General features: G+C 48.0%; 1 protein-coding gene across 1 annotated transcript in view; it reads right to left on the minus strand.

The window, feature by feature from the left end:
* Positions 1-2,327: 2,327 nt before the first annotated feature.
* The window catches only part of SEMA4F (ssemaphorin 4F), a 189,498-nt gene continuing 166,850 nt past the window's right edge, over positions 2,328-24,975 (minus strand). Inside the window, exons 13-14 of the mRNA XM_054030174.1 lie at positions 5,541-5,599; positions 2,328-4,720 (exon numbers count right to left, since the gene is read on the minus strand). Coding sequence (XP_053886149.1) covers positions 4,098-4,720; positions 5,541-5,599 — 682 coding nt within the window. The 3' untranslated portion in view covers positions 2,328-4,097. The remainder of the gene's footprint in view (positions 4,721-5,540; positions 5,600-24,975) is intronic.

A 24,975-nucleotide genomic window follows, 5' to 3' on the forward strand; every position in this document is an offset into this window, starting at 1 on the left:
ACCTCCTGAGGTCTCTTCCAACCCTAATCTTCTATGATGGGTACCTGGGGGTGTTGGGGGGGATACCTGGGGGAAGTGTGTACTGGGAAGGGTACCTGGGGGTGCTGGAGGGGACAGGGTTGCTAGGTGTCTGGTTTTCCACCCAAATGCCTGGTCAAAAAGGGATCCCGCCAGGCTGTTAAAAGTGCAGTCGGCGGCACAGCGGGACATGGCAGGCTCCCTTCCTGCTGTGGCTCCCGGAAGCAGCGGCATGTCCCCCTCTGGCTCCTACGCGTAGGGGCAACCAGGGGTCCGCAAGAGCTGGCTCTGCAGCACCCATTGGCCGGGAACTGCGGCCAATGGGAGCTGCAGGGGTGGTGCCTGCAAATGGAGCAGCGCGCAGAGCCGCCTGGCTGCATCTCCGTGTAGGAGCTAGAAGGGGGAGATGCTGCTGCTTCTGGGAGCTACTTGAGGTAAGTGCCGCCTGGAGCCTGCATGCGTGACACGCTCCCACGCCCAGCCCCCTGCCCCAGCTCTGATCTCCCTCCCGCCTGCCAAACCCCTCAGTTCCAGCCTGGAGCACCCTCCTGCACTCCAAATCCCTCATCCACAGGCCCACCCCAGAGCCCACACCCCCAGCCAGGCCTTCATCCCCCCCCCCATGCCCCAACCCTGTGCCACAGCCCAGAACCCCCTCCTGCACCCCATATCCCTCATCCCCAGCCCCACACCAGAGCCTGCACCTCCCAGCCAGAGCCCTCACCCTCCTCCTCCCCGGCTGCACCACAACCCCCTACCCCAGCACAGTGAAAATGAATGAGTGAGGGTGGGGAAAGCGAGCGATGGGGTGGGGGGGCTCGGGGGAGGGAACGGAGAAGGGGGTTCGGTTTTGTGCGAATAGAAAGTTGGCAACCATAGGAGGGGTTTGCATGTCCTGGGAGGGGTAACTGGAGGTGCTGTCAGTGTTGATAAATGCAAAGTAATGCACATTGGAAAACATAATCCCAACTAGACATACAAAATGATGGGTCTAAAGTAACTTATCACTCAAGAAAGAGATCTTGGAGTCATTGTGGATAGTTCTCTGAAAACATCCTCTCAATATGCAGTGGCAGTCAAAAAAGCAAACAGAATGTTGGGAATCATTAGGAAAGGGATAGATAATAAGACAGAAAATATCATATTGCCTCTATATAAATCCATGGTATGCCCACAGCTTGAATACTGCGTCCAGATGTGGTCTCCCCATCTCAAAAAAGATATATTGGAATTGGAAAAGGTACAGAAGATGGTAACAAAAATGATTAGTGGTATGGAATGTCTGCCATATGAGGAGAGATTAATAAGACTGGGTCTTTTCAACTTGGAAAAGAGACACCTTCGGGGGGAGATTGTATAGAGGTCTAGACAATCATTACTGGTGTGGAGAAAGTAAATAAGGAAGTGTTATTTACTCCTTCTCATAACACAAGAGCTAGAGGTCACCAAATTAAATTAATAGGCAACAGGTTTAACACACACAAAAGGAAGCATTTTTTCACATAATGCACAGTCAACTCCTTGCCAGAGGATGTTGTGAAGGGCAAGACTATAACAGGGTTTTAAAAAGAACTAGATAAGTTCATGGAGGATAGGTCCATCAATGTCTGTTAGCCGGGATGGGCAGTGATGCAAAACCATGCTCTAAAGTGTCCCTAGCCCATTTGCCAGAAGCTGGGAATAGGCGATAGGAGATGGATCACTTGATTATTACCTGCTCTGTTCATAGCCTCTGAAGCAGTGGCTCTCAACCAGGAGTCCAGGGCCCCCTGGGGGGGTTGCGAGCACGTTTCAGGGGGTCCGCCAAGTGGGGCCAGCATTAGACTTGCTGAGGCCCAGGGCAGAAAGCCGAAGCCCCACTGCATGGGGCTGAAGCCCAGGGCCCTGAGCCCCACCACCTGGGGTTGAAGTCAAAGCCTGAGCAACTTCCTGGGGGCCAAGTGGTGTGGGGGCCAAGACAATTGCCCTGCTTGCTACCCCCTAACCCTGGCCCTGGCTTTTATATGCAGAAAACCAGATGTGGCAAAAGCGGGCAGTGGAGTTTTTATATCATGTTGGGTGGGCCTCTGAAAGAAAAAGGTTGAGAACCCCTGGTCTGAAGCACCTGGCATTGGCTAGTCTGGGAAGACAGGATATTGGGTTAGATGGACCATTGGTCTGACCCAGTACGGCTATTCTTATGTTGATAGGGAGCATGGTACTGTGCCAGCAGCCTGTGCACATAACCAAAAATCACTAATAACAGAGCCCCGAAGAGTTTGTGTCTGCCAAGCCCCTTCACCCGCCTCCCACCAACACCCAGACAATGATTCTTTTTGACAATCATTTTTAATAAATCACAAAATAAAAAAGTTTGATTAAAAACAGAAAACACAAAACAGCAAAACCAGCAGGTGACATTAATTTCACATTCAGTCCCACCCCCCACCCCACCCCCCCAGCCACAGCAAGGGCCCATGGGAAGCTAAGAAAGGAGTTCTCACTAAGATTGCAAGACAAGCTGGGAAAGCTCCAGTGACTGGAGATGCTGAACCAGCCTGCGAGGAAGCCAGACGTGGCCAGTGGGCCTACTGGGGAAGCCAGAGAACAATGGAAGGTTGGGAGGGTCTCACTGAACCTGCTAAGGGAGGTTGGAGTGGGACAAGCGGCAGGTGGACACGCACATGAGCGGGAGACGTGTCCCTAGTCCAATGTGTGCAGCTAGTCAGTTGCAAGGAGAGGCTCCTGGCAGTGATATGGGTGTGTGTGTGTCACACTTTTGCTAGAGACAAAGTCCAAAGTGGCTGTGACATTTCTAACAGAAGGAGATGCCCTCAGGTTCAGTGCTTTACAGCATGAATACCTCAGCAACAAGCAACTCCACCTGACCTCACTGCTGGGAGGAAAAGCAGCTCTGGGAGAAGGCTTCAACTTACTCTCTGCAATGTCCTAGTCTCTCCTGTCTCAACATGCATAGCTATGATATTCCACAGCACCACTATGTCATTGGCTCTGATCATTCACATCTACCATAACACATTTGGCAAAACTGTGCTGGGCCTTCTCCAGCCCAGACACACAAGGATCCACATGGCTGCTGACTGAAGGCATGTGCAGTCAGGGCAGCTGCAGAATTTGGCATTATAGAGTCAGCCACCATTCTTTCTGAAGGGTATTACAGACTTCTGCACCTGGAGGACAACTCCTGTTTTCAGAGGGGCACATGATCTCAAGGAGACTCTGCACCTGGTCTGAGTCACACCACATTCACGAAGATGGTGCTGGTTAACAGAAAGCACCACCAAGGCAGTCACTTGTCAACACTGGCCAAGAGGTCTCCAGGGGCATTTACTGTCTCTTGTGTACCAGACTCTGAAGGCAGAGAAGACTCAGAAGGCTTCGGTAAGTGCTGGCTGTGCGCGCTTCCTGCTCTTGAAGAAGCCTGTAGCGGGTCTCAACCACCACCCCCCACAGCTGAGCAGCAGGCAGGGATGAGGGAGGAGCGGAATATTGTTCCAGGTAGCTCGGGTTACAGTCACAATCAAGGCTAATTTTAGCCAATACAATCATCACTTCCAGGGAATATCTACAGGATGCAGAGCCCAGAGACCCGGCCCTGGAGCATGTTTGCCAAGTAACACCACCAGGCTAGTAACATAAAGACTCCGATGGCCTGTTCCAAGCAGCTTCCTAGAGGTTGGGGGCCCTGGGGCACGAGGACTCAAAGCCACTCAGCATGGAATTCTTTGGCCAGAGCCCGGAGGCTACATGAAGATTTTAGTAGAAATAAAGCTGGGCGAGTCCCACTCTCAGACACACCAGCTCTGCTCACTGACCACAATGGAGCATCACACCAACTCCAGGCCTAGAGGGCCGCATCAGTCGGATGGATTCTGAGAATGGAAACTCTGGCAATGACATGAAGTGTCTGTGCCCCTCTTCGCCTATTGGGGAAGCCACTGCCAGGCATGTCAACGATGGCTGTGCTCTTCCTCTCCCTAGGGGGCAGACACGGCCAGGGATGTCAGTGATGGCTGTGCCCCACTAGGGGCAGGCATCGCCATGGGTGTTGGTGATGGATGTGCTTCCTTCAGGGGCTACTAAATGGAGGTTTCATCGCACTTGGCCAGTGGAACCCCCGTCAGGTAGATCCGGGCTTGGTCTTTGTCCAGCTCATTGATGTAGAGGTGGGGGAAGCCATTGAGGCTGCCATTCTTCTTAGTGGTAGCCAGTGGGTGGCGCTCGTCTTCTGGGGAGCTGGGCGTGTGTGGCTCATGGCTGCAGCTAGTCGTATTCGACTGCATCAAATCCAGTCCATTTCTCTCACGGCTGAGCAGCTCCCTCTGGAGTCGCTCCCGTCGCTTCCTCTCGTAGATGAAGAAGCAGCCAGAGCCAGCAGCAAAGCCTAGGAAAAACAAGAGGAGTCCCACCAGGACACTGTAGTTCCGCTCAGTTGTCTTCCAGGTGTTAGCAGAGCTGCTGCCCCTCACCAGGCTGTAGGAGGCAACCACACCCCCTGCTCCATCTTCCATGCACTGGCAGGTGTAATCACCAAGGGTCTCCTCTGTCACTGTGAACTCCAGCCCATCGCTGCGCAAGGCATAGACAGTGGCATCTTGGGAAGGTCTCTGCCACATGCAGGTTGCCCAGGCTGATGGTGGAGTACAGGGGAGCACAACCCGGGCAGCCAGGGACACTGGCACCTCGACTGTAACATGCACATCTGCAAGTGGGAGAGAAACACTGCATTGGGGCAGGAGCCGACCATGAGACAGGGCTCCTGCCGTATGTGCTACTGATTCTCCACAGGCATGGGCAGCAGAAAAGGAGCATCCCCCAGCTCAGTCCCATGGAAATAACAAGGGGGCAGCCGTATCCCTTAGAGACAAAAGAAGAGGGTACGAAGCATATGGCACAGGGACACTGGGGAGGTGAACCCATAGTCTGGGTTCCTCAGGGGAAGCACAATTCTAGGATCCCCTCTTCAGTGGAGTTTCTTCCTTCTTCCCCTCTTCAGAATAAGCCCTCCTCCCATCCTCTTAGTCTTTCACAGGCCCCCCCGCTATTGTACTGAAAGAAGCACCCTCCCAAACCCAAGTCACTCTATGCCCCCAACTCAGTCCAGAGCCACTCTGGTCTCCATGCCCCTTTCTCCCTACCGCCAGCATCTGGAGCACTGCCACACAACCCTGCCTCCAATGGCCCAGGCTGGGGGAAGGTGCATGACCCCAAACCAGTGGAGAGGTGGTCCATCAGGGCTCAGTACAGGCTGGCGTCCTGACATGGCCCTTCTTCCCAGCTGCCACTGGTCCTGCCCCCTCCACAGCAGAACCCCCCCATGCACAATCCCTCCCCAGTTAGTCTGCGCAAAGCCAGGCGTGGCTAAGAGATGCGCTTCCCCCTTCAGATATGGGAACACTGATCTCCGAGCCACAGCCACGCTGCTCAGGAACCCCTCAGAGCCATACCCACCCAGGCCCTAACTCCCAAACTTCTCAGTGCTGGATGTGCTTCCAGCACTGAGCTGCCCTCAGGCCACATACCTTCTGTTCCCTGTGGACACAGTGTTAAGATGCTTAGAGACGTGAGGTCCTGGAGTAACCTGAGATGAGGCAGAAAAGCAGAGATCATGATGAAGTTCAGTGGCTGCTGCAGCCTCATCAGGAAATGACCCACCCAGCCCAGGTTCCCGTGTGTAGGGGAGGCGAGTCTGGCTCTGCAGCAGGTGAGGAAGGGGGAAGCACATTGGGAGGGGGGATCCTAGACTAGGGGATAAGCCTCCATTTCTGAGCAGCAAACAGTTACACAGGGGGGTCTTAGAGAGGGGCCCAAATGGCAGGAAATCCAGGGACAGAAATTAAAATTTCCAGTATCTGCAGTGAACAGAGATTACCCAGCTACCATAGGATCAGAGCTTAACCCCTGCCTGGGGACTGTCCCTCCCTGGGCTGAGGTCAGTTACTAGGAGGACCCAGAAGTGCTGTTTTCTAGGGATTTTGTGCAGGATCTAAGGATCTCAAAACATTTTACAGACTGACTGTCCTGTAATACAGAGAGCCTACAGCATTGGGCCTGGTGCAAGACATGAGGCCTGAACCAGCTGTGAACCAAAGTCAGGCCACATATTACAACACATGCCTATAAGTTCACTGACAGGTAGATGAACTTGGCGACAGTGCTGCTAGCATTGCTAAAACACACTTAATATTTATGTAAACACATTCCAAAAGGCTAGCACAATTACACCCCAACCTACCACAAGATAAGATGTCAAGTATCAGAGGGGTAGCCGTGTTAGTCTGAATCTGTAAAAAGCAACAGAGGGTCCTGTGGCACCTTTGAGACTAACAGAAGTACTGGGAGCATAAGCTTTCGTGGGTAAGAACCTCACTTCTTCGGATGCAAGTAATGGAAATCTCCAGAGGCAGGTATAAATCAGTATGGATATAACGAGGTTGATAAGATGGTTTGACAGAAGTGATGAACAGGGATGTTTTGTCTGAAACATCAGAAGCAAGGTACAAGGGGAGGTAACAAACAGATGACAAGAAACATGTAAGGTGGTAATGTAAGTTGTTTACCCCAGTTGTTTGTCTCAGTCTATAAATGTTGGGCTCTCTCCCCATACCCTTTGCGTGGCTGAGGGGACAGCAGAAACTCCCGCTGCTGACTGAGCCCTGGCCCTAGAGAGAGAAGGGCTACGTGGAGGGTCGCAGTGAGTGTCTTAGGCTAGCATAAACCGCTGGGAAGCGAAGGGCCCACAGGGACAAGGTTGGAGCTCTGCCACAATAGTTAAGACCCAGGCAGACTGTGAAGAGCTACAAAAGGATCTCTCAAAACTGGGTGATTGGGCAACAAAATGGCAGATGAAATTTAATGTTGATAAATGCAAAGTAATGCACATTGGAAAGCATAATCCCAACTAGACATACAAAATGATGGGGTCTAAATTAGCTGTAATCACTCAAGGAAGATCTTTGAGTCATTGTGGATAGTTCTCTGAAAACATCCACTCAATGTGCAGCGGCAGTCAAAAAAGTGAACAGAATGCTGGGAATAATTAAGAAAGGGATAGATAATAGGACAGAAAATATCATGTTGCCTCTATATAAATCCATGGTACGCCCATATCTTGAATACTGAGTGCAGATGTGGTCGCCCCATCTCAAAAAAGATATATTGGAAGTGGAAAAGGTTCAGAAAAGGGCAACAAAAATGCTCAGGGGTATGGAATGGCTGCCATATGAGAAGAGATTAATAAGATTGGGACTTTTCAGCTTGGAAAAGAGATGGCTAAGGGGAGATATGATTGAGGTCTATAAAATCATGACTGGTGTAGAGAAAGTAGATAAGGAAGTGTTGTTTACTACTTCTCATAACACAAGAGCTAGAGGTCACCCAATGAAATTAATAGGCATCAGGTTTAAAACAAATAAAAGGAAGTATTTCTTCACACAATGCAGTGTCAACCTGTGGAACTCCTTGCCAGAGGCTGTTGTGAAGGCCAAGACCATAACAGGGTTCAAAAAAGAATTAGATAAATTCATGGAGGATAGGTCCATCAATGGTTATTAGCCAAGATGGGCAGGAATGGTGTCCCTAGCCTCTGTTTGCCAGAAGCTGGGAATGAGCGACAGCGAATGGATCACTTGATGATTACTTGTTCTGTTCATTCCCTTGTCTGCTACCCGTTGGCTGGATCAACCTGAAACCAGCCAAATCTAGGAATTATTTTGGGGCAGGTCTCTGGCCTGTGTTATACAGGAGGTCAGACTAGATGATCCCAATGGTACCTTCTATGATGGGACATGCCCCATTCCAGAGACAGCAAGCCTAATGAGCATCACTGCACTTAGGCAAAGCCAGTTAGGTGCACTTACAGAGCATGCTCTACCTGGAGAAGGTGAAGCTTGTCACAGAGCAGGGGGGAAGTTTGCCTGAGAGTCGAGGCTGCTAGAGCCTTCCAGTAGCCAGGGGAGCCCAGCCCGAGGCAGTGACCAGACTTCCTCCCCGCCTTCCCCCCCCCCACCCCGGACATCTGCTCTCCATCAGTGCCCTGTAGCTGGACCTGAGGACCTGCACCAGGGACTGGAGGTAATTATACTGTGAAAGCACCATGGGAGTGAGGTCAAGTCCTGCAGGGAACAGTGAGTGGGGGTTCTAGGGGGACCCAAGGGCAAGAGGTGATAGCTGAGCCCAGGCTGAGACCTTCTGGCCATGGAATCTATGAATCAATCATACAGATACAGAAACAGCTGAAGGCTGAGTTGAGCTATGACCACCGCCATACATTCTGTAAATGTCCTTGGGTCTGATGAAAGGCCAAACTGGAGTTGTGGTCTCCTACTACAAATCTTAAGTATTTCCTGTGGCCCAGGTGAATTGAACCATGGAAATAGGCATCCTGCATGTCAGCTTACCAGTTGTTGAGATCTGGGAATAGGTTAATAGAGACAAGGAATATCATACTGAATGTTATCTTTCTGATAAAGCTGTTTAACTTTCTTAAGTCCAGGATAGGCCTCAGTCCCCCTCTTTTTTGGGGGTATGAGGACATATTGAAAGTAGAATCCCGCCCTTTCTGCTGTGCTGTAAAGGGGCCTCCTCTATAGCTCCAAGAGCTAAAAGAGACTGCACCTCCTGCAGCAGTATGATCTCATGAGAGGGGTACCTGAACAGGGATGGGGTAGGACAAAGACTGAAATCGGATGATGCATCCCCATTCTGAGTGTCTAAAACCCCATGATCACTAGTTATAGAGTTGCAGACACATAGGAACTGGGGAGGGGGTCCCCAAAGAAAGGGATGGGTTGGGAAGATCCTGGTTGATGGATACTCAGCTCTCAAAGCAGTCAAGTCAGCTGCTTTGAAAGGCCACGAAGACAGATGCTGCAGGGATTCGACTCAGAAATTGGTGATGTTTCTTTGAGGAGTCACAGTTAGTACAGTTGTTCTTAGATAAAAATGCTTAGTAGTTTGCTATTTGCCTTTATAGGCTAGTCGCTGAGTATGCCTCCCTACCCAACAAGCCTAGTCTTTCTGGCTCTTTATATTTTAGTGGGCTTTGAACTGCTCCCAGCCTGATTTCTCCTTGCCAAGCCACAACCAAGGAACACAGCACAGGGTGAGCAAAAATTCTGTTGGAATCCCTGTGAGAGCACATGGTGTTTGTGATCCATCCTCTGAGAAGTAAGTGTCAGGGAAGCAGGTGTCTGCCAAAGGAGTTTGGCCAGGTCCTATAATGCCTTGTCTCTAGGCACTGTTACAGCCACCTGCAGGATTTCTAGCAACCTAAGGGAGTTCTGAGAGGGGATGGAGGCATCCATCTCTTGAGCTGATCTGACCTGATGTCCTGGGAGGTGCATAGGCTGCCTTGAGCAGATGACTCTGATCATTACCCTGTGCTGCTCATCCCCATGGGAACTGCTGCTGCTGCCAGGACTGACCCTGAACAGATCAGTAGTGACTAAAGGGCTCTGGGAGTGAGACTGAAGAAGTCTGGGGCAGTGGTGGTTGTGACCTAGGGACTGCTTGGTGTCAACAGGCAGAGGGCACAAGTGGGGGCATAAGGGTTACAGGGATGGTCTGGTATTTGCAGACTAGTTTGGTCATGTCAGATCATAGAATCATAGAATATCAGGGTTGGAAAGGACCTCAGGAGGTCATCTAGTCCAACCCCCTGCTCAAAGCAGGACCAATCCCCAACTAAATCATCCCAACCAGGGCTTTGTCAAGCCTGACCTTACAAACGTCTAAGGAAGGAGATTCCACCACCTCCCTAGTAACCCATTCCAGTGCTTCACTACCCTCCTAGTGAAAAAGTTTTTCCTAATATCCAATCTAAACCTCCCCCACTGCAACTTGAGACCATTACTCCTTGTTCTGTCATCTGCCACCACTGAGAACAGTCTAGATCCATCCTCTTTGGAACCCCCTTTCAGATAGTTGAAAGCAGCTATCAAATCCCCCCTCATTCTTCTCTTCTGCAGACTAAACAATCCCAGTTCCCTCAGCCTCTCCTCATAAGTCATGTGTTCCAGACCCCTAATCATTTTTGTTGCCCTCCGCTGGACTCGTTCCAATTTTTCCATATCCTTTTTGTAGTGTGGGGCCCAAAACTGGACACAGTACTCCAGATGAGGCCTCACCAATGTCAAATAGAGGGGAATGATCACGTCCCTCAATCTGCTGGCAATGCCCCTACTTATACAGCCCAAAATGCCGTTAGCCTTCTTGGGAACAAGGGCACATGTTGACTCATATCCAACTTCTCGTCCACTGTGACCCCTAGGTCCTTTTCTGCAGAACTGCTGCCTAGCCATTCGGTCCCTAGTCTGTAGCAGTGCCTGGGATTCTTCCATCCTAAGTGCAGGACTCTGCACTTGTCCTTGTTGAACCTCATCAGATTTCTTTTGGCCCAATCCTCTAATTTGTCTAGGTCCCTCTGTATCCTATCCCTACCCTCCAGTGTATCTACCACTCCTCCCAGTTTAGTATCATCTGCAAACTTGCTGAGGGTGCAGTCCACGCCATCCTCCAGCTCATTAATGAAGATATTGAACAAAACCAGCCCCAGGACTGACCCTTGGGGCACTGCACTTGATACTGGCTGCCAACTAGACATTGAGCCATTGATCACTACCCGTTGAGCCCGACGATCTAGCCAGCTTTCTATCCACCTTATAGTCCATTCATCCAGCCCATACTACTTTAACTTCCTGGCAAGAATACTGTGGGAGACCATATCAAAAGCTTTGCTAAAGTCAAGGAATAACATGTCCACTGCTTTCCCCTCATCCACAGACCCAGTTATCTCCTCATAGAAGGCAATTAGGTTAGTCAGGCATGACTTGCCCTTGGTGAATCTATGCTGACTGTTCCTGATCACTTTCTTCTCCTCTAAGTGCTTCAGAATTGATTCCTTGAGGACCTGCTCAATGATTTTTCCAGGGACTGAGGTGAGGCTGACTGGCCTGTAGTTCGCTGGATCCTCCTCCTTCCCTTTTTAAAAGATGGGCACTACATTAGCCTTTTTCCAATCATCCGGGACCTCCCCCGATCGCCATGAGTTTTCAAAGATAATGGCCAATGGCTCTGCAGTCACATCCGCCAACTCCTTTAAGCACCCTCGGATGCATTAGATCTGGCCCCATGGACTTGTGCTCGTCCAGCTTTTCTAAATAGTCCTGAACCACTCTACTAAACTCTGCTAAACCACTCTACTAAACACCTGTGTCACACTGATCATCATTGTAAAATGTCTGTATCTAGACTCAAAATGATGCCCTTAAGGTCTGAGTTAGGGCTGGTCACCAGAAAGTAATAAAAGGGTTTCCTTCACCCAGGAGACACTTATCTCGCCATACTTAGATTGAGTATTGTGTCTGTCACCCTGAATACCTATTTACAATTCTGTGCAAAATGCTAATTAAGTGATTGCAAAGACTCCAGGGGAGATTCTAGACAGGAAAAAACAAGAAGCAGGGGCTTACCCTATTTACAAGGGCAGACACTGGAATTACATTTAAGGATGCAGCGGTAGGCCCAGGTATCCACTCAAGGGACAAACTGCCAGGGTGCTTGTCTTATGCATGAAGGATCAGAGCCAGTCTGGCTGTTTGACACTGGGAGAAAAACTCTGGGTGAGCTAATCTTTGTGAGATAGGGAAATGGTTTCTTAGTTAAGCTTAGGCTCTAGAAAGTGTTATGCTTTTATTTTATGTGTAACCGTTTGTTTTCATTAATTCTACACGCAGGGGTGAAAGTAACTTACAGGACTTACCGGTACGGTCGGAGTCCTGAGCGGGGGCGTGGCCTCACCCGGAAGAGGCATGGCCTCACCTGGAAGAGGCGGGGCCTCTCGAGATTTAAAGGCCCTGGGGCACCAGCTGTGGCTGGGAGCCCCAGGGCCTTTAAATCACCCTGGGGCTCCCAGCTGCAGAGGTGGCTGGGAGCCCTCGGGGCTCAGGGGCAAATTAAAGGGCCCGGGGCTCCGGCCGCCGCGGAGCTCCGGGCCCTTTAAATCCCCGCCGCGGCTCCGGCAGCTGGGCTGGGATTTAAAGGGCCCAGAGCTCCAGCCCCTGCGGGGAGCCCCGAGCCATTTTAAATCCCCGCTGCGGAAGCCAGTGCAGTCCGGCACTGCGTACTGGCTCTTGCCGGTACACCATACCAGATGTACCGGCTCACTTTCACCTCGGTCTACGTGGTTCTTCTTTAGTCTGTACTTTGTTCAAAAAACTTCTTCTAAGCGCTGTGGGCTGAGTGGAGTGGTGATCCAGAGGTGTAACAGATAAGCTGGTGTGTGCTGGTGCTTTGGATCTGTGAATTGGGTAAGTGTCCAGTGGATGCGGGGCTGAACCCTCCAAGGGATGCTCACAGTAATGGGGTAGGGTGGTTGGCATGTGCCTATTGCTAAACTGTGCAGAGAGCGAAGCCTGCAGAGGCCGGTCAGGCACTGCTTGTGTTACCAGAGGAAGGTGGAATCAGGGAGCTGAGCCCTGACAGGCACAGACAAGGCTTCCTCACACTAAGGGCCGGTGTTAGTGAGGTGCCCACAGTTCCGAGTATCCCAGGGAAGTGGCACAGTGCTGTTCTTGTCCATTCTCCCAATTGCAGTAAGGGCCCAGGCTGGGACACATGCCAACCTAGGGAGGATGGCCTTAGACAAGGCTCAAACTACCTAGACTACCTGAAAAAGTAATAGAGTAAAAGATACTCTCCAACAAGCTCTTAGAATGTATTGGAGACGGCATCTTTTTCCGGAAGGTGGAGGAAGTAACTAGGGAGACAGCTGGTTTAGACTCGATTCTGACTAACAGGGAGGAACTGGTTGCAAAGCTCAGGGCTGAAGGTAACTTGGGTGAAAGTGACCATTAAGTGACAGATTTCATAATTCTAACCCTGTCCTCCAAAGTACGAGCTACCCCGCCATACTTGAGGGTTGGAGCGTGCCTATTGCTAGCCTACAGCGTAACATCAGCGGCTGTGAGGCCTAGAGGTGCCAGGGTTACCTGTGGAGTTAGGGACCCACAGCACAGCAGGCACATACTAGACTTCCTGATGCTAAGGGCAGGTGGTAGCGAGGTGCCTCAATTGTGGTTACCCCTGGGAAGTGCCACCACCTGTATTCAGGTTGGCGAGGTCTGATGAAATTCACCAAATGATACTTCAGGAACTAGCTGAAGCAATCTCAGAACTCTTAGCGATTACCTTTGAGAACTCCCTGAGGACGGGAAAGATCCCAGAAGACTGGAGGAGGGCAAACAGTACCCATCTTTAAAAGGGGGAAGAGAGAGGACCTGAGGCATTATAGACCAGTTAGCCTAACTTTAATATCTGGAATGATACTAGAACCAATTAAACAGCTTCTAAGCAGCTAGAGGATCTAACCAACATGGATTTGTCAAGAACAAATCATGCCAAACCATCCTAATTTTTTCTTTGACAGGTTTAGTGGCCTGGTGGATGGGAGGAAGCTATAGACTTAACTTATCTTGATTTCAGTGAGGCTTTTGACACAGTCCCACATGACATTCTCATAAGCAAATTTGGGAAATGGTTGAAAGACACATGTGGCACAAATGATACTGCGCGGTGTGACACTGAGCGGATCAAGAGTGACTACAGGGCTCTGGGAGCATGGGTGAAGGAGTTTGGAGCACAGGTGGTATTCTCTTCAATTCTTCCTGTTAAAGGTAGGGGCCCGGGCAGAGACAGATGCATCATGGAGGTGAATGCCTGGCTGCGAAGATGGTGTCGCCAGGAGGGCTTTGGCTTCCTAGACCACGGGATGCTATTCGAGGAAGGACTGCTAGGCAGAGATGGCGTTCACCTTTCGAGGAGAGGGAAGACCCTATTCGGACACAGACTGGCTAACCTAGTGAGGAGGGCTTTAAACTAGGTTCGACGGGGACAGGTGAGCAAAGCCCACAGGTAAGTGGGGAACATGGAGACCGGGGAAATGAGTCGGAAACAAGAGGGAGTGTGGGCTATATTGGCAGAGAGAAAGGAGAGTCAGGAAAAAACTGGGAGGAAAGATCAAACCAGTATCTTAGATGCCTATATACAAATGCGAGAAGTATGGGGAATAAGCAGGAAGAACTGGAAGTGCTAATAAATAAATACAACTATGACATTGTTGGCATCACTGAAACTTGGTGGGATAATACACATGATTGGAATGTTGGTGTGGATGGGTACAGCTTGCTCAGGAAGGATAGACAGGGGAAAAAGGGAGGAGGTGTTGCCTTATATATTAAAAATGTACACACTTGGACTGAGGTAGAGATGGACATAGGAGACGGAAGTGTTGAGAGTCTCTGGGTTAGGCTTAAAGGGGCAAAAAACAAGGGAGATGTCATGCTAGGCGTCTACTACAGGCCACCTAACCAGGTGGAAGAGGTGGATGAGGCTTTTTTCAAGCAACTAACAAAATCATCCAAAGCCCAAGATTTGGTGGTGATGGGGGACTTCAACTATCCGGATATATGTTGGGAAAATAACACAGCGGGGAACAGACTATCCAACAAATTCTTGGACTGCATTGGAGACAACTTTTTATTTCAGAAGGTTGAAAAAGCTACTAGGGGGGAAGCTGTTCTAGACTTGATTTTAACAAATAGGGAGGAACTCGTTGAGAATGTGAAAGTAGAAGGCAGCCTGGGTGAAAGTGATCATGAAATCATAGACTTTGCAATTCTAAGGAAGGGTAGAAGGGAGAACAGCAAAATAGAGACAATGGATTTCAGGAAGGCAGATTTTGGGAAGCTCAGAGAGCTGATAGGTAAGGTCCCATGGGAATCAAGACTGAGGGGAAAAACAACTGAGGAGAGTTGGCAGTTTTTCAAAGGGACACTATTAAGGGCCCAAAAGCAAGCTATTCCGCTGGTTAGGAAAGATAGAAAATGTGGCAAAAGACCACCTTGGCTTAACCACGAGATCTTGCACGATCTAAAAAATAAAAAGGAGTCATATAAAAAATGGAAACTAGGACAGATTACAAAGGATGAATATAGGCAAACAACACAGGAATGCAGGGGCAAGATTAGAAAGGCAAAGGCACAAAATGAGCTCAAACTAGCTACGGGAATAAAAGGAAACAAGAAGACTTTTTATCAATACATTAGAAGCAAGAGGAAGACCAAAGACAGGGTAGGCCCACTGCTTAGTGAAGAGGGAGAAACAGTAACAGGAAACTTGGAAATGGCAGAGATGCTTAATGACTTCTTTGTTTCGGTCTTCACCGAGAAGTCTGAAGGAATGCCTAACATAGTGAATGCTAATGGGAAGGGGGTAGGTTTAGCGGATAAAATAAAAAAAGAACAAGTTAAACATCACTTAGAAAAGTTAGATGCCTGCAAGTCACCCGGGCCTGATGAAATGCATCCTAGAATACTCAAGGAGCTAATAGAGGAGGTATCTGAGCCTCTAGCTATTATCTTTGGAAAGTCATGGGAGACGGGAGAGATTCCAGAAGACTGGAAAAGGGCAAATATAGTGCCCATCTATAAAAAGGGAAATAAAAACAACCCAGGTAACTACAGACCAGTTAGTTTAACTTCTGTGCCAGGGAAGATAATGGAGCAAGTAATTAAGGAAATCGTCTGCCAACACTTGGAAGGTGGTAAGGTGATAGGGAATAGCCAGCATGGATTTGTGAAGAACAAATCATGTCAAACCAATCTGATAGCTTTCTTTGATAGGATAACGAGCCTTGTGGATAAGGGTGAAGCGGTGGATGTGGTATACCTAGACTTTAGTAAGGCATTTGATACGGTCTCGCATGATATTCTTATCGATAAACTAGGCAAATACAAATTAGATGGGGCTACTATAAGGTGGGTGCATAACTGGCTGGATAATCGTACTCAGAGAGTTGTTATTAATGGTTCCCAATCCTGCTGGAAAGGCGTAACGAGTGGGGTACCGCAGGGGTCTGTTTTGGGACCGGCTCTGTTCAATATCTTCATCAACGACTTAGATATTGGCATAGAAAGTACGCTTATTAAGTTTGCGGATGATACCAAACTGGGAGGGATTGCAACTACTTTGGAGGACAGGGTCATAATTCAAAATGATCTGGACAAATTGGAGAAATGGTCTGAGTTAAACAGGATGAAATTTAACAAAGACAAATGCAAAGTGCTCCACTTAGGAAGGAAAAATCAATTTCACACATACAGAATGGGAAAAGACTGTCCAGGAAGGAGTACGGCAGAAAGGGATCTAGGGGTTATAGTGGACCACAAGCTAAATATGAGTCAACAGTGTGATGCTGTTGCAAAAAAAGCAAACATGATTCTGGGATGCATTAACAGGTGTGTTGTGAGCAAGACACGAGAAGTCATTCTTCCGCTCTACTCTGCTCTGGTTAGGCCTCAGCTGGAGTATTGTGTCCAGTTCTGGGCGCCGCATTTTAAAAAAGATGTGGAGAAACTGGAAAGGGTCCAAAGAAGAGCAACAAGAATGATTAAAGGTCTTGAGAACATGACCTATGAAGGAAGGCTGAAAGAATTGGGTTTGTTTAGTTTGGAAAAGAGAAGACTGAGAGGGGACATGATAGCAGTTTTCAGGTATATAAAAGGGTGTCATAAGGAGGAGGGAGAGAACTTGTTCACCTTAGCCTCTAAGGATAGAACCAGAAACAATGGGTTTAAACTGCAGCAAGGGAGGTCTAGATTGGACATTAGGAAAAAGTTCCTAACTGTCAGGGTGGTTAAACACTGGAACAAATTGCCTAGGGAGGTTGTGGAATCTCCGTCTCTGGAGATATTTAAGAGTAGGTTAGATAAATGTCTATTAGGGATGGTCTAGGCAGTATTTGGTCCTGCCATGCGGGCAGGGGACTGGACTCGATGACCTCTCGAGGTCCCTTCCAGTCCTAGAATCTATGAATCTATGAATCTATGAAAGACCATGTTCAAATAATAGTTATCAATGGTTTGTTGTCAAACTGGGAGGACATTATCCAGGGGGGTCCTGCAGTGCTCGGTCCCTGTTCAATATTTTCATTAATCACTAGGATAATAGAGTGGAGAGTATGCTTCTAAAATTTGCAGATGACACCAAGCTGGGAGGGATTGCTAGCACTCATGTGTCTGATGAAGTGGGTATTCACCCACAAAAGCTTATGCTCCAATACGTCTGTTAGTCTATAAGGTGCCACAGGACTCTTTGCTGCTTTTTACAGATCCAGACTAACACGGCTACCCCTCTGATACTTACCACTTTGGAGAATTCAAAACAACCTTTGGTCTGAAATCAACAAGAAGAAATTCAATAGAAAATGTGAAGTACTTGTGACGTTATTGACATAAACTGGGACCATACAGATCATTGTTGCAAACAAGGTCCTGTAGTGGCACCCAAATCTTGTATAAAGGGGGTCAAATAGGGTGTCTAAGACAAGGTTATGGTTTACTGGTTATGATTATGCTGTCTATATGTGTGTATCAGTTTTGTAGTTGAAGTTATGAATATTGGCTCTATACTATCTGTATGGCAAACTTATGCTATGCTTCTGGGTGACACCCCAGACAAGCTGGTGTTAGCTCTGCCTAGCCTGCTTGATGGCCCATTAAGAACCATCAGCTATACAATGGACCCCTTGAGAGAAGGCAAATATGCCTTCAGACTCAGCAAAGTATGCTGGGACTGGCCCACGTGACTCCAGACTCCATTTTGCTGTAATTTTCCACAGTAAGAACAAAGAGGTGTTCTTACACCTGGAAAAGACTATATAAGGCTGATGCCTCATCTCCATTTTGTCTTCAATCCTGCTTCATACCTCTGGAGGAACTTTGCTACAAGCTGAAGCTCTGAACAAAGGACTGAGGACCCATCCCAGAGGGGGATGTATTCCAGATACTTGATTTGAACCTGCAGTTTATTCTATCGCTGCTGCAAGCCTGAACCAAGAACTTTGCCATTACTGTATGTAATTTATTCCATTTAACCAATTCTAACTATCATCTCTATCTTTTTCCTTTTATGAATAAACCTTTAGATTTTAGATTCTAAAGGATTGGCAACAGCATGATTTGTGGGTAAGATCTGATTTGTATATTGACCTGGCTCTGGGGCTTGGTCCTTTGGGATCAGGAGAACCTTTTTCTTTTACTTGGGTATTGGTTTTCATAACCATTTGTCCCCATAACGAGTGGCACTAGTAGTAATACTGGGAAACTGGAGTGTCTAAGGAGATTGCTTGTGTGACTTGTGGTTAGCCAGTGGGGTGAGACCGAAGTCCTCTTAGTCTGGCTGGTTTGGTTTGCCTTAGAGGTGAAAAAAACCCCAGCCTTGGGCTGTAACTGCCCTGTTTGAGCAATTTGTCCTGAGTTGGCAGTCTCAGTTGGGTCCCACCAGAGCCACATCGTCACAGTACTCCACTTATGAAAGAAAAAAAAAATTAACAAGTACAAAATGGGGAATAACTGACTAGGTGGTAGTACTGCTAAAAGGGATATGGGGGCTACAGTGTGACAAAAATTGAATATGAATTTATCTAGTTCTTTTTTGAACCCTGTTATAGTCTTGGCCTTCACAACATCCTCTGGCAAAGAGTTCCACAGGTTGACTGTCTGTTGTGTGTTTCTTCTGTTAACTCAGGAAAAAAATTATCTTGAATGCTTATGGATCAATGTCCTAACAGATAAAGCATAAGAAGGGGTATTAGTTGGTGTCTGCTGCAGACCATCAAGTCTCACTATCTATAATGTGAAGGAAAAAAGCTGTGTGCTCATGGGAGACTTCCGTTTGATTGATATATGCTGGAGATCTCATGGTGCCAGTACTAAAAAATTATTGGAATTTCTAAACATTACAGATGATCATTGAGGAAGTGTTATAGCCAACCCAGTGGAATTTTTTATTAGACCTTGTCTTAACTGATAAAGAGGAACTAATCACAGAACTAAAAATTAAACAGTAGCTTAGGAACAAGTGATCATGACATGATCACATTTATAATGTGCAAGCAAAATAAAGCCCAGACCAGAAATATATATATACACTTGGTGCTTTAATGGGGCCAATTTACAAAACTGAAAATAATTATGAGCCAAATCAGATGGGAGGAAGAGTTTAATCAGAAAATTTGAATGGTAATTAAGAATCTTGTAAGAACACCTTTTGAGATGCCCCAAAAGCTACAATCCCAGAATTGAGACAGAAGGCCATACTGGTTAAAAAATGACCTGGTTTGGAGGGCAAGTGAAGGCAGCTGTAAAAATATATATAACAAATGGAAGAAAGGGGAAAACTGATAGTAGTGAATATAAATCAGAAGTTAGGAATTGTAGAAAATTGATAAAGGAAGCAAAGGGACACAAGGAAATATCTACAGCCAACGGAGTTAAGGAGAAATTAGGAGTTTTAAAATATATTAGGACTAAAAAGAATCCTGACAATTGATTTGGTCTGTTAGATGGACTACTAGATGGACTTATAGATAATAGTGCAGAAAAGGTAGAAGTGTGCAACAAATATTTGTTCCATATTTAGGGAAAAACAGATGATGCATGTGACTTTGCACCCCATAATGCTTTATAGAAATATCCTTATGAGTGTAAATATGACATAACTGGAATATGTTTTATGCTAGATATGCCATGTAACATATCTTTGCAAAGGTTATGATCTATTGAATATATTCATCCTATTTGTATGCATGTATCATTTTTATATCTGAAGTTATGAGCATTGGCTCTATGCTTGTATTTAAAGTGTTTGTTGTAGGAAGCACATAACGCAGATTTGGTCAACATAGTGTGAAGGGGTTATTCAAGTAATTAGGAGTACTTAACTAGCAATGGACTTTGGGAGACACCAATCCACATCTGAGCTTTCCTGGGAATGTTCAAACTAATATGTTTCAGAGTAGCAGCCGTGTTAGTCTGTAGCCGCAAAAAGAACAGGAGTACTTGTGGCACCTTAGAGACTAACAAATTTATTAGAGCATAAGCTTTCATGGGCTACTGCCCACTTCTTCAACAATGGCGTCAGCCTGCAAAAAGCTGAATCATTCATAGACATGTGATTTGCCCAGGTGGCTACAGACTCCATCTTGTTGCTGTGATTTTGCACAGGAAAACAAAGGGGTTTCGACCCACAAGAGAAAGAATATAAAAGGCCCGGGAAACCCCTCCATTTTTTCTTCAGCTGGCTCAAAAGATAGCCTCTCCACCCCAAAGAGATGTCTGAAAGAAATTGGGACAAAGGCCTATAACTAAGGGGGTATGAGTAATTGCTGGACCCAGACTAGGAAGGAATCTAGTCTGTGAGAGAAGCTTATTGGAACATCTGAGGGTGAGATTTACCTGCATTTAATTTTCTACTGTATTAGGCTTAGACTTGCATGTTTTTGTTTTATTTTGCTTGGTAATTTACTTTGTTCTGTCTATTATTACTTGAAACCACTTAAATCCTACTTTTTATACTTAATAAAATCACTTTTTGCTTATTAATTGAACCAGAGTTAGTAATTAATTCACCCAGAGTTAGTAATTAATTCCTGGGGGAACCAGGGCCGGCTCCAGGATTTTTGCTGGGCCAAGCAGAAACAATTTTGCCCCCCCCCCCCGTTTTTTTCTTACCCCATCCCCGGCCCCGCCTCAGCTCCGCCCCTTCCCCAAATCCCCAGCCCTGCCTCCTCCCCCCAGACTCTCAAGCCTAGGAGGGAGGGGGAGAAGCGGCGCGCGACTCAGCTGTTTCGCGCACCGTGGCTGTTCGGGATCTCCCCCTCCCTTCCAGGCTCTCAAGCCTGGGAGGGAGGGGGAGCAGCAGTGCGCGAATCAGCTGTTTCGCACACTGTGGCCGCTCGGGATCTCCCCTTCCCTCCCAGGTTTGAGAGCCTGGGAGGGAGGGGGAGCAGCGGCACGCGAATCAGCTGTTTCACGCACTGCGGCCGCTCAGGATCTCCCCCTCCCTCCCAGGTTTGAGAGCCTGGGAGGGAGGGGGCGCAGCGGCACACGAATCAGCTGTTTCACGTGCCGTGGCGCGCGAGTGGCAGCAGCAGAGGTGAGCTAGGGCGGCCAGGGCACATTTTTAGGGGTGGCATTCTGGCGCCGGCCATGCCGCCCCTAAAAATGTGCCGCCCCAAGCACCAGCTTGTTTTGCTGGTGCCTAGAGCCGGCCCTGGGGGGAGCAAACAGCTCTGCATATCTCTCTATCAGTGTTACAGAGGGTGAACAATTTATGAGTTTACCCTGTATAAGTGTTAGAGTAAAACAGATTTATTTGGGGTTTGGATCCCATTGGGAACTGGGTGTCTGGGTGCTAGAGACAGGAGCACTTCTTAAGTTGTTTTCAGTTAAGGCTGCAGCTTGTAGGGGACGTGGTTGAAACCTGGGTCTGTGTTTGTAGCAGGCTAGCGTGTCTGGCTCAACAAGACAGGGTACTGAAGTCCCAAGCTGCCAGGGAAAACAGGCTCAGAGGTAGTCTCAGCACATCAGGCGGCAGTCCCAAGAGGGTCTCTGTGACCCAACCCGTCACAATGCAGTGTCAATTTCTGGTACACACAATTCAAGAAAGGATATTGATAAATTGGAGATGGTTCAGAGAATAGCCAAAAGAACGATTAAAGGATTAGGAGATCAGCCTTATAGTGATAGCACTCCTTGAGTCTATCTATTTTAGCTTAACAAAGAGAAGGTTAAGAGGTGACTTTATTACAGTCTACACGGGGACAAAATATTTAGTAATGGACTCTTCAATTTATCAGAGAAAGGTATAACATAAGGCAATGGCTGGAAGTTGAAGCTAGACTGGAAGTCTGATTGGAAATAAGGTGTACATTTAGAATAGTGAGACAGAATAGCAACACACTGGGTATTACCCAACTAAGTAAGCACATTCCTGACCTGAGAGAATAGTACAGAAACACTCAAGTAACTGCGTAAACACATTCCTAGGAGATGGTATAGGGACACATAGGCCTCTCGTGAGATAAGGAGGGAATGACAGGCAGGGGCGGCTCTAGCTTTTTTGCCGTCCTAAGCACGGCAGGCAGGCGGCTTTCGGCAGCACGCCTGCAGGAGGTCCGCCGGTCCCGCGGATTCGGCGTACCCGCCGCCGAATTGCCACTGAAGCCGCGGGACCAGCGGACCTCCTGCAGGCACGCTGCCGAAGGCTGCCTGCCTGTCTGCCACCCTCGCAGGACTGGCAGGGTGCCCCCCACGGCTTGCCGCTGCAGGCATGTGCTTAGGGGCGCTAGTGCCTGGAGCTGCCGCTGGTGACAGGATAATGGATGAGTATTTTCTTTCAAACTAGCAGGTACAAGATACAGGATAATAATGGAAAGCATAAGGACTGTAATACGTAACTTGTTTGTATCAATGTATAAAAGGATAAGTCATCGAAGGGACATCTTTGTACTGGTCTAGGGGACAGCATTCTGGTGTGCTGATTGAGATGGTACCTTGTTGCGGGCATACATGTGTTAGTGCACCTGTAGCTCCAAAAAGACACTCATAACCGAGCTTTGTCGAAAATAAACATGGCCAAACACCTTTGTCACAAAACCGAGCCTGTGGTCTTTCTTTATGGATAACATCGAGGTCTGCTGAATTGGCAAGCTGCATTTCTTGCTAGTACAGCTAACACCGGAACACCAAAACCAGAAGCACTTAGCAGCACGAACAACACTGACAATCCCGACAGCTGCTTTGGTAAGTGGCGAGCTGCCCGCTCTAGGGGTCGCAATCTAACCTTGCAGAAAACTGTGAGCTAGAGAATCCCCTCATCCCCTCCCTACAGATCCCCACAGAGTTTGATGACAAATGGATGTGCTGGGTAATGAGTATGTTTGAGTCATATGAGTTCAAAAAAGAAGGTGGGGATATATGGACAGAAATCTGGAAGGCTAGGGCAGAGACTGTAGCGAAGAAGACAAAATATAGAATATTGCAAAGTATGGCCATGACTGTTAGATGACTGGGGGTATGTCTACACTACGAAATTAGGTCGAATTTATAGAAGCTGGTTTTATAGATATCGGTTTTATACAGTTGATTGTGTGTGTCCCCACATAAAATGCTCTAATTGCATGAAGCTGGCGGACCGTGTCCACAGTACCGAGGCTAGCGTCGACTTCTGGAGCGTTGCACTGTGGGTAACTATCCCACAGTTCCCACAGTCTCCGCCGCCCACTGGAATTCTGGGTTGAGATCCCAATGCCTGATGATCCAAAACAGTGTCGCGGGGAGTTCTGGGTACATGCCGTCAGGCCCCTCCCCCTCCGTCAGAGCAACGGCAGACAATCGATTCTCTCCTTTTTACCTGGGTTACCTGTGCAGACAACATACCACGGCAAGCATGGAGCCCGCTCAGCTCAGCTCACCATCACTATATGTCATCTGGGTGCCGGCAGACGTGGTACTGCATTGCTACACAGCAGCAGCAAATTGCCTTTTGGCAGTAGATGGTGTATTACGACTGGTATCCGTCGTCGTCGTACTCCAGTTCAATCATAGGCACCTGGGCAGGCATGCTTTGTCTCCTGGAGACTCAGTCCTGCCGGCAGTCCTATCGAACCGTCTTGACGATGATGGCTAGCAGTCGTAGTACAGTATCTTCTGCCAAGCACCCAGAAGATGCCGAGGGCTTCACCGTCTGCTGCCAGCTTAAGATGCAAAAAATAGATGGACCACATTTGTTCTGTATTCATTTGCTTCCCCCTCCCTCCATGGTCACCTGTGCTCTCCACGCTGGGCAAACAGGAAATGAAATTCAAAAGTTCGCAGGGCTTTTCCTGTCTACCTGGTCAGTGCATCTGAATTGAGAGTGCTGTCCAGAGCGGTCACAATGAAGCACTGTGGGATAGCTCCCGGAGGCCAACAACGTCGAATTCCGTCCACACTACCCCAAATCCGACCCGCAAAGGCCGATTTTAGCGCTAATCCCCTCGTCGGAGGTGGAGTAAAGAAACCAGTTTAAAGGGCCCTTTAAGGGCAGGTCTTCACTACGGGGGGGGGGGGGGGTGTCGATTTAAGATACGCAAATTCAGCTACACGAATAGCGTAGCTGAATTCGACCTATCGGAGCCGACTTACCCTGCTGTGAGGACAGCAGCAAAATTGACCTCCGCGGCTCCCCGTCGACGGTGCATACTCCCACCTCCGCTGGTGGAGTAAGAGCGTTGATTCGGGGATCGATTGTCGCGTTCCAACGAGACGCGATAATTTGATCCCCGAGAGATCGATTTCTACCCGCCGATTCAGGCGGGTAGTGTAGACCTAGCTTAAGTCGAAAGAGAGGGCTTCGTCGTGTGGATGTGTCCAGGCTTAATTCGATTTAACCCTGCTAAAGTCGACCTAAACTCGTAGTGTAGACCAGGGCTAAGACAACACACCACAAAACAGGCAGGGCAAGTAACAGAAAACAAACAAAAAACAGAGTTAGAAGGTGGAAGCTGGGAAGCACAAGATCTGCTGGCAGGGCATCTAGCAGTCCAGAGACATGATACACTGCAGCAAGCACAGGACCAGAACCGCAAATTGGAAACAGATGTAGAGAATCTGCACAAAAGACATGCCGTCCCCTGTTATAAATCTTGGTGGGCAAAAACAGGCTTCAGGCATTTCCATAGTGCCTGAAGGATAGGGACAGAAAAGGAAAATGGTGGCCCTAGCAAAATCAAAAGATGGAACATGGGATGATTGGAATGAGGCAGTGGGAATGACCAGGTTCCAGCAAAACCTAAAATAAAACCTAGACAAGTGCCCATTAGAATGGGAGAAATAAATGCACAGGAAGGAGAAGTAACAAACAATACTTTCACTTGATTGGAAAATTAAATGGAGGAGGATACAGAACAGTTAACAGGAGACATTGGACAACAGGAGCTGTGACTTGGTTGCAGGAAGTGGATAAAAAAAATCTCAGACCAGAAAATCTAGAGTATACGATCTAACACCGAGAATTGATTCATTAAAAATTAATGAGATAACCTGTAAGCCAAGGTGTAGCGGGGTGGTTACCCCG

This window comes from Malaclemys terrapin, chromosome 5 (assembly GCF_027887155.1).
Source record: "Malaclemys terrapin pileata isolate rMalTer1 chromosome 5, rMalTer1.hap1, whole genome shotgun sequence".
NCBI classification, from domain to species: Eukaryota; Metazoa; Chordata; order Testudines; family Emydidae; genus Malaclemys; species Malaclemys terrapin.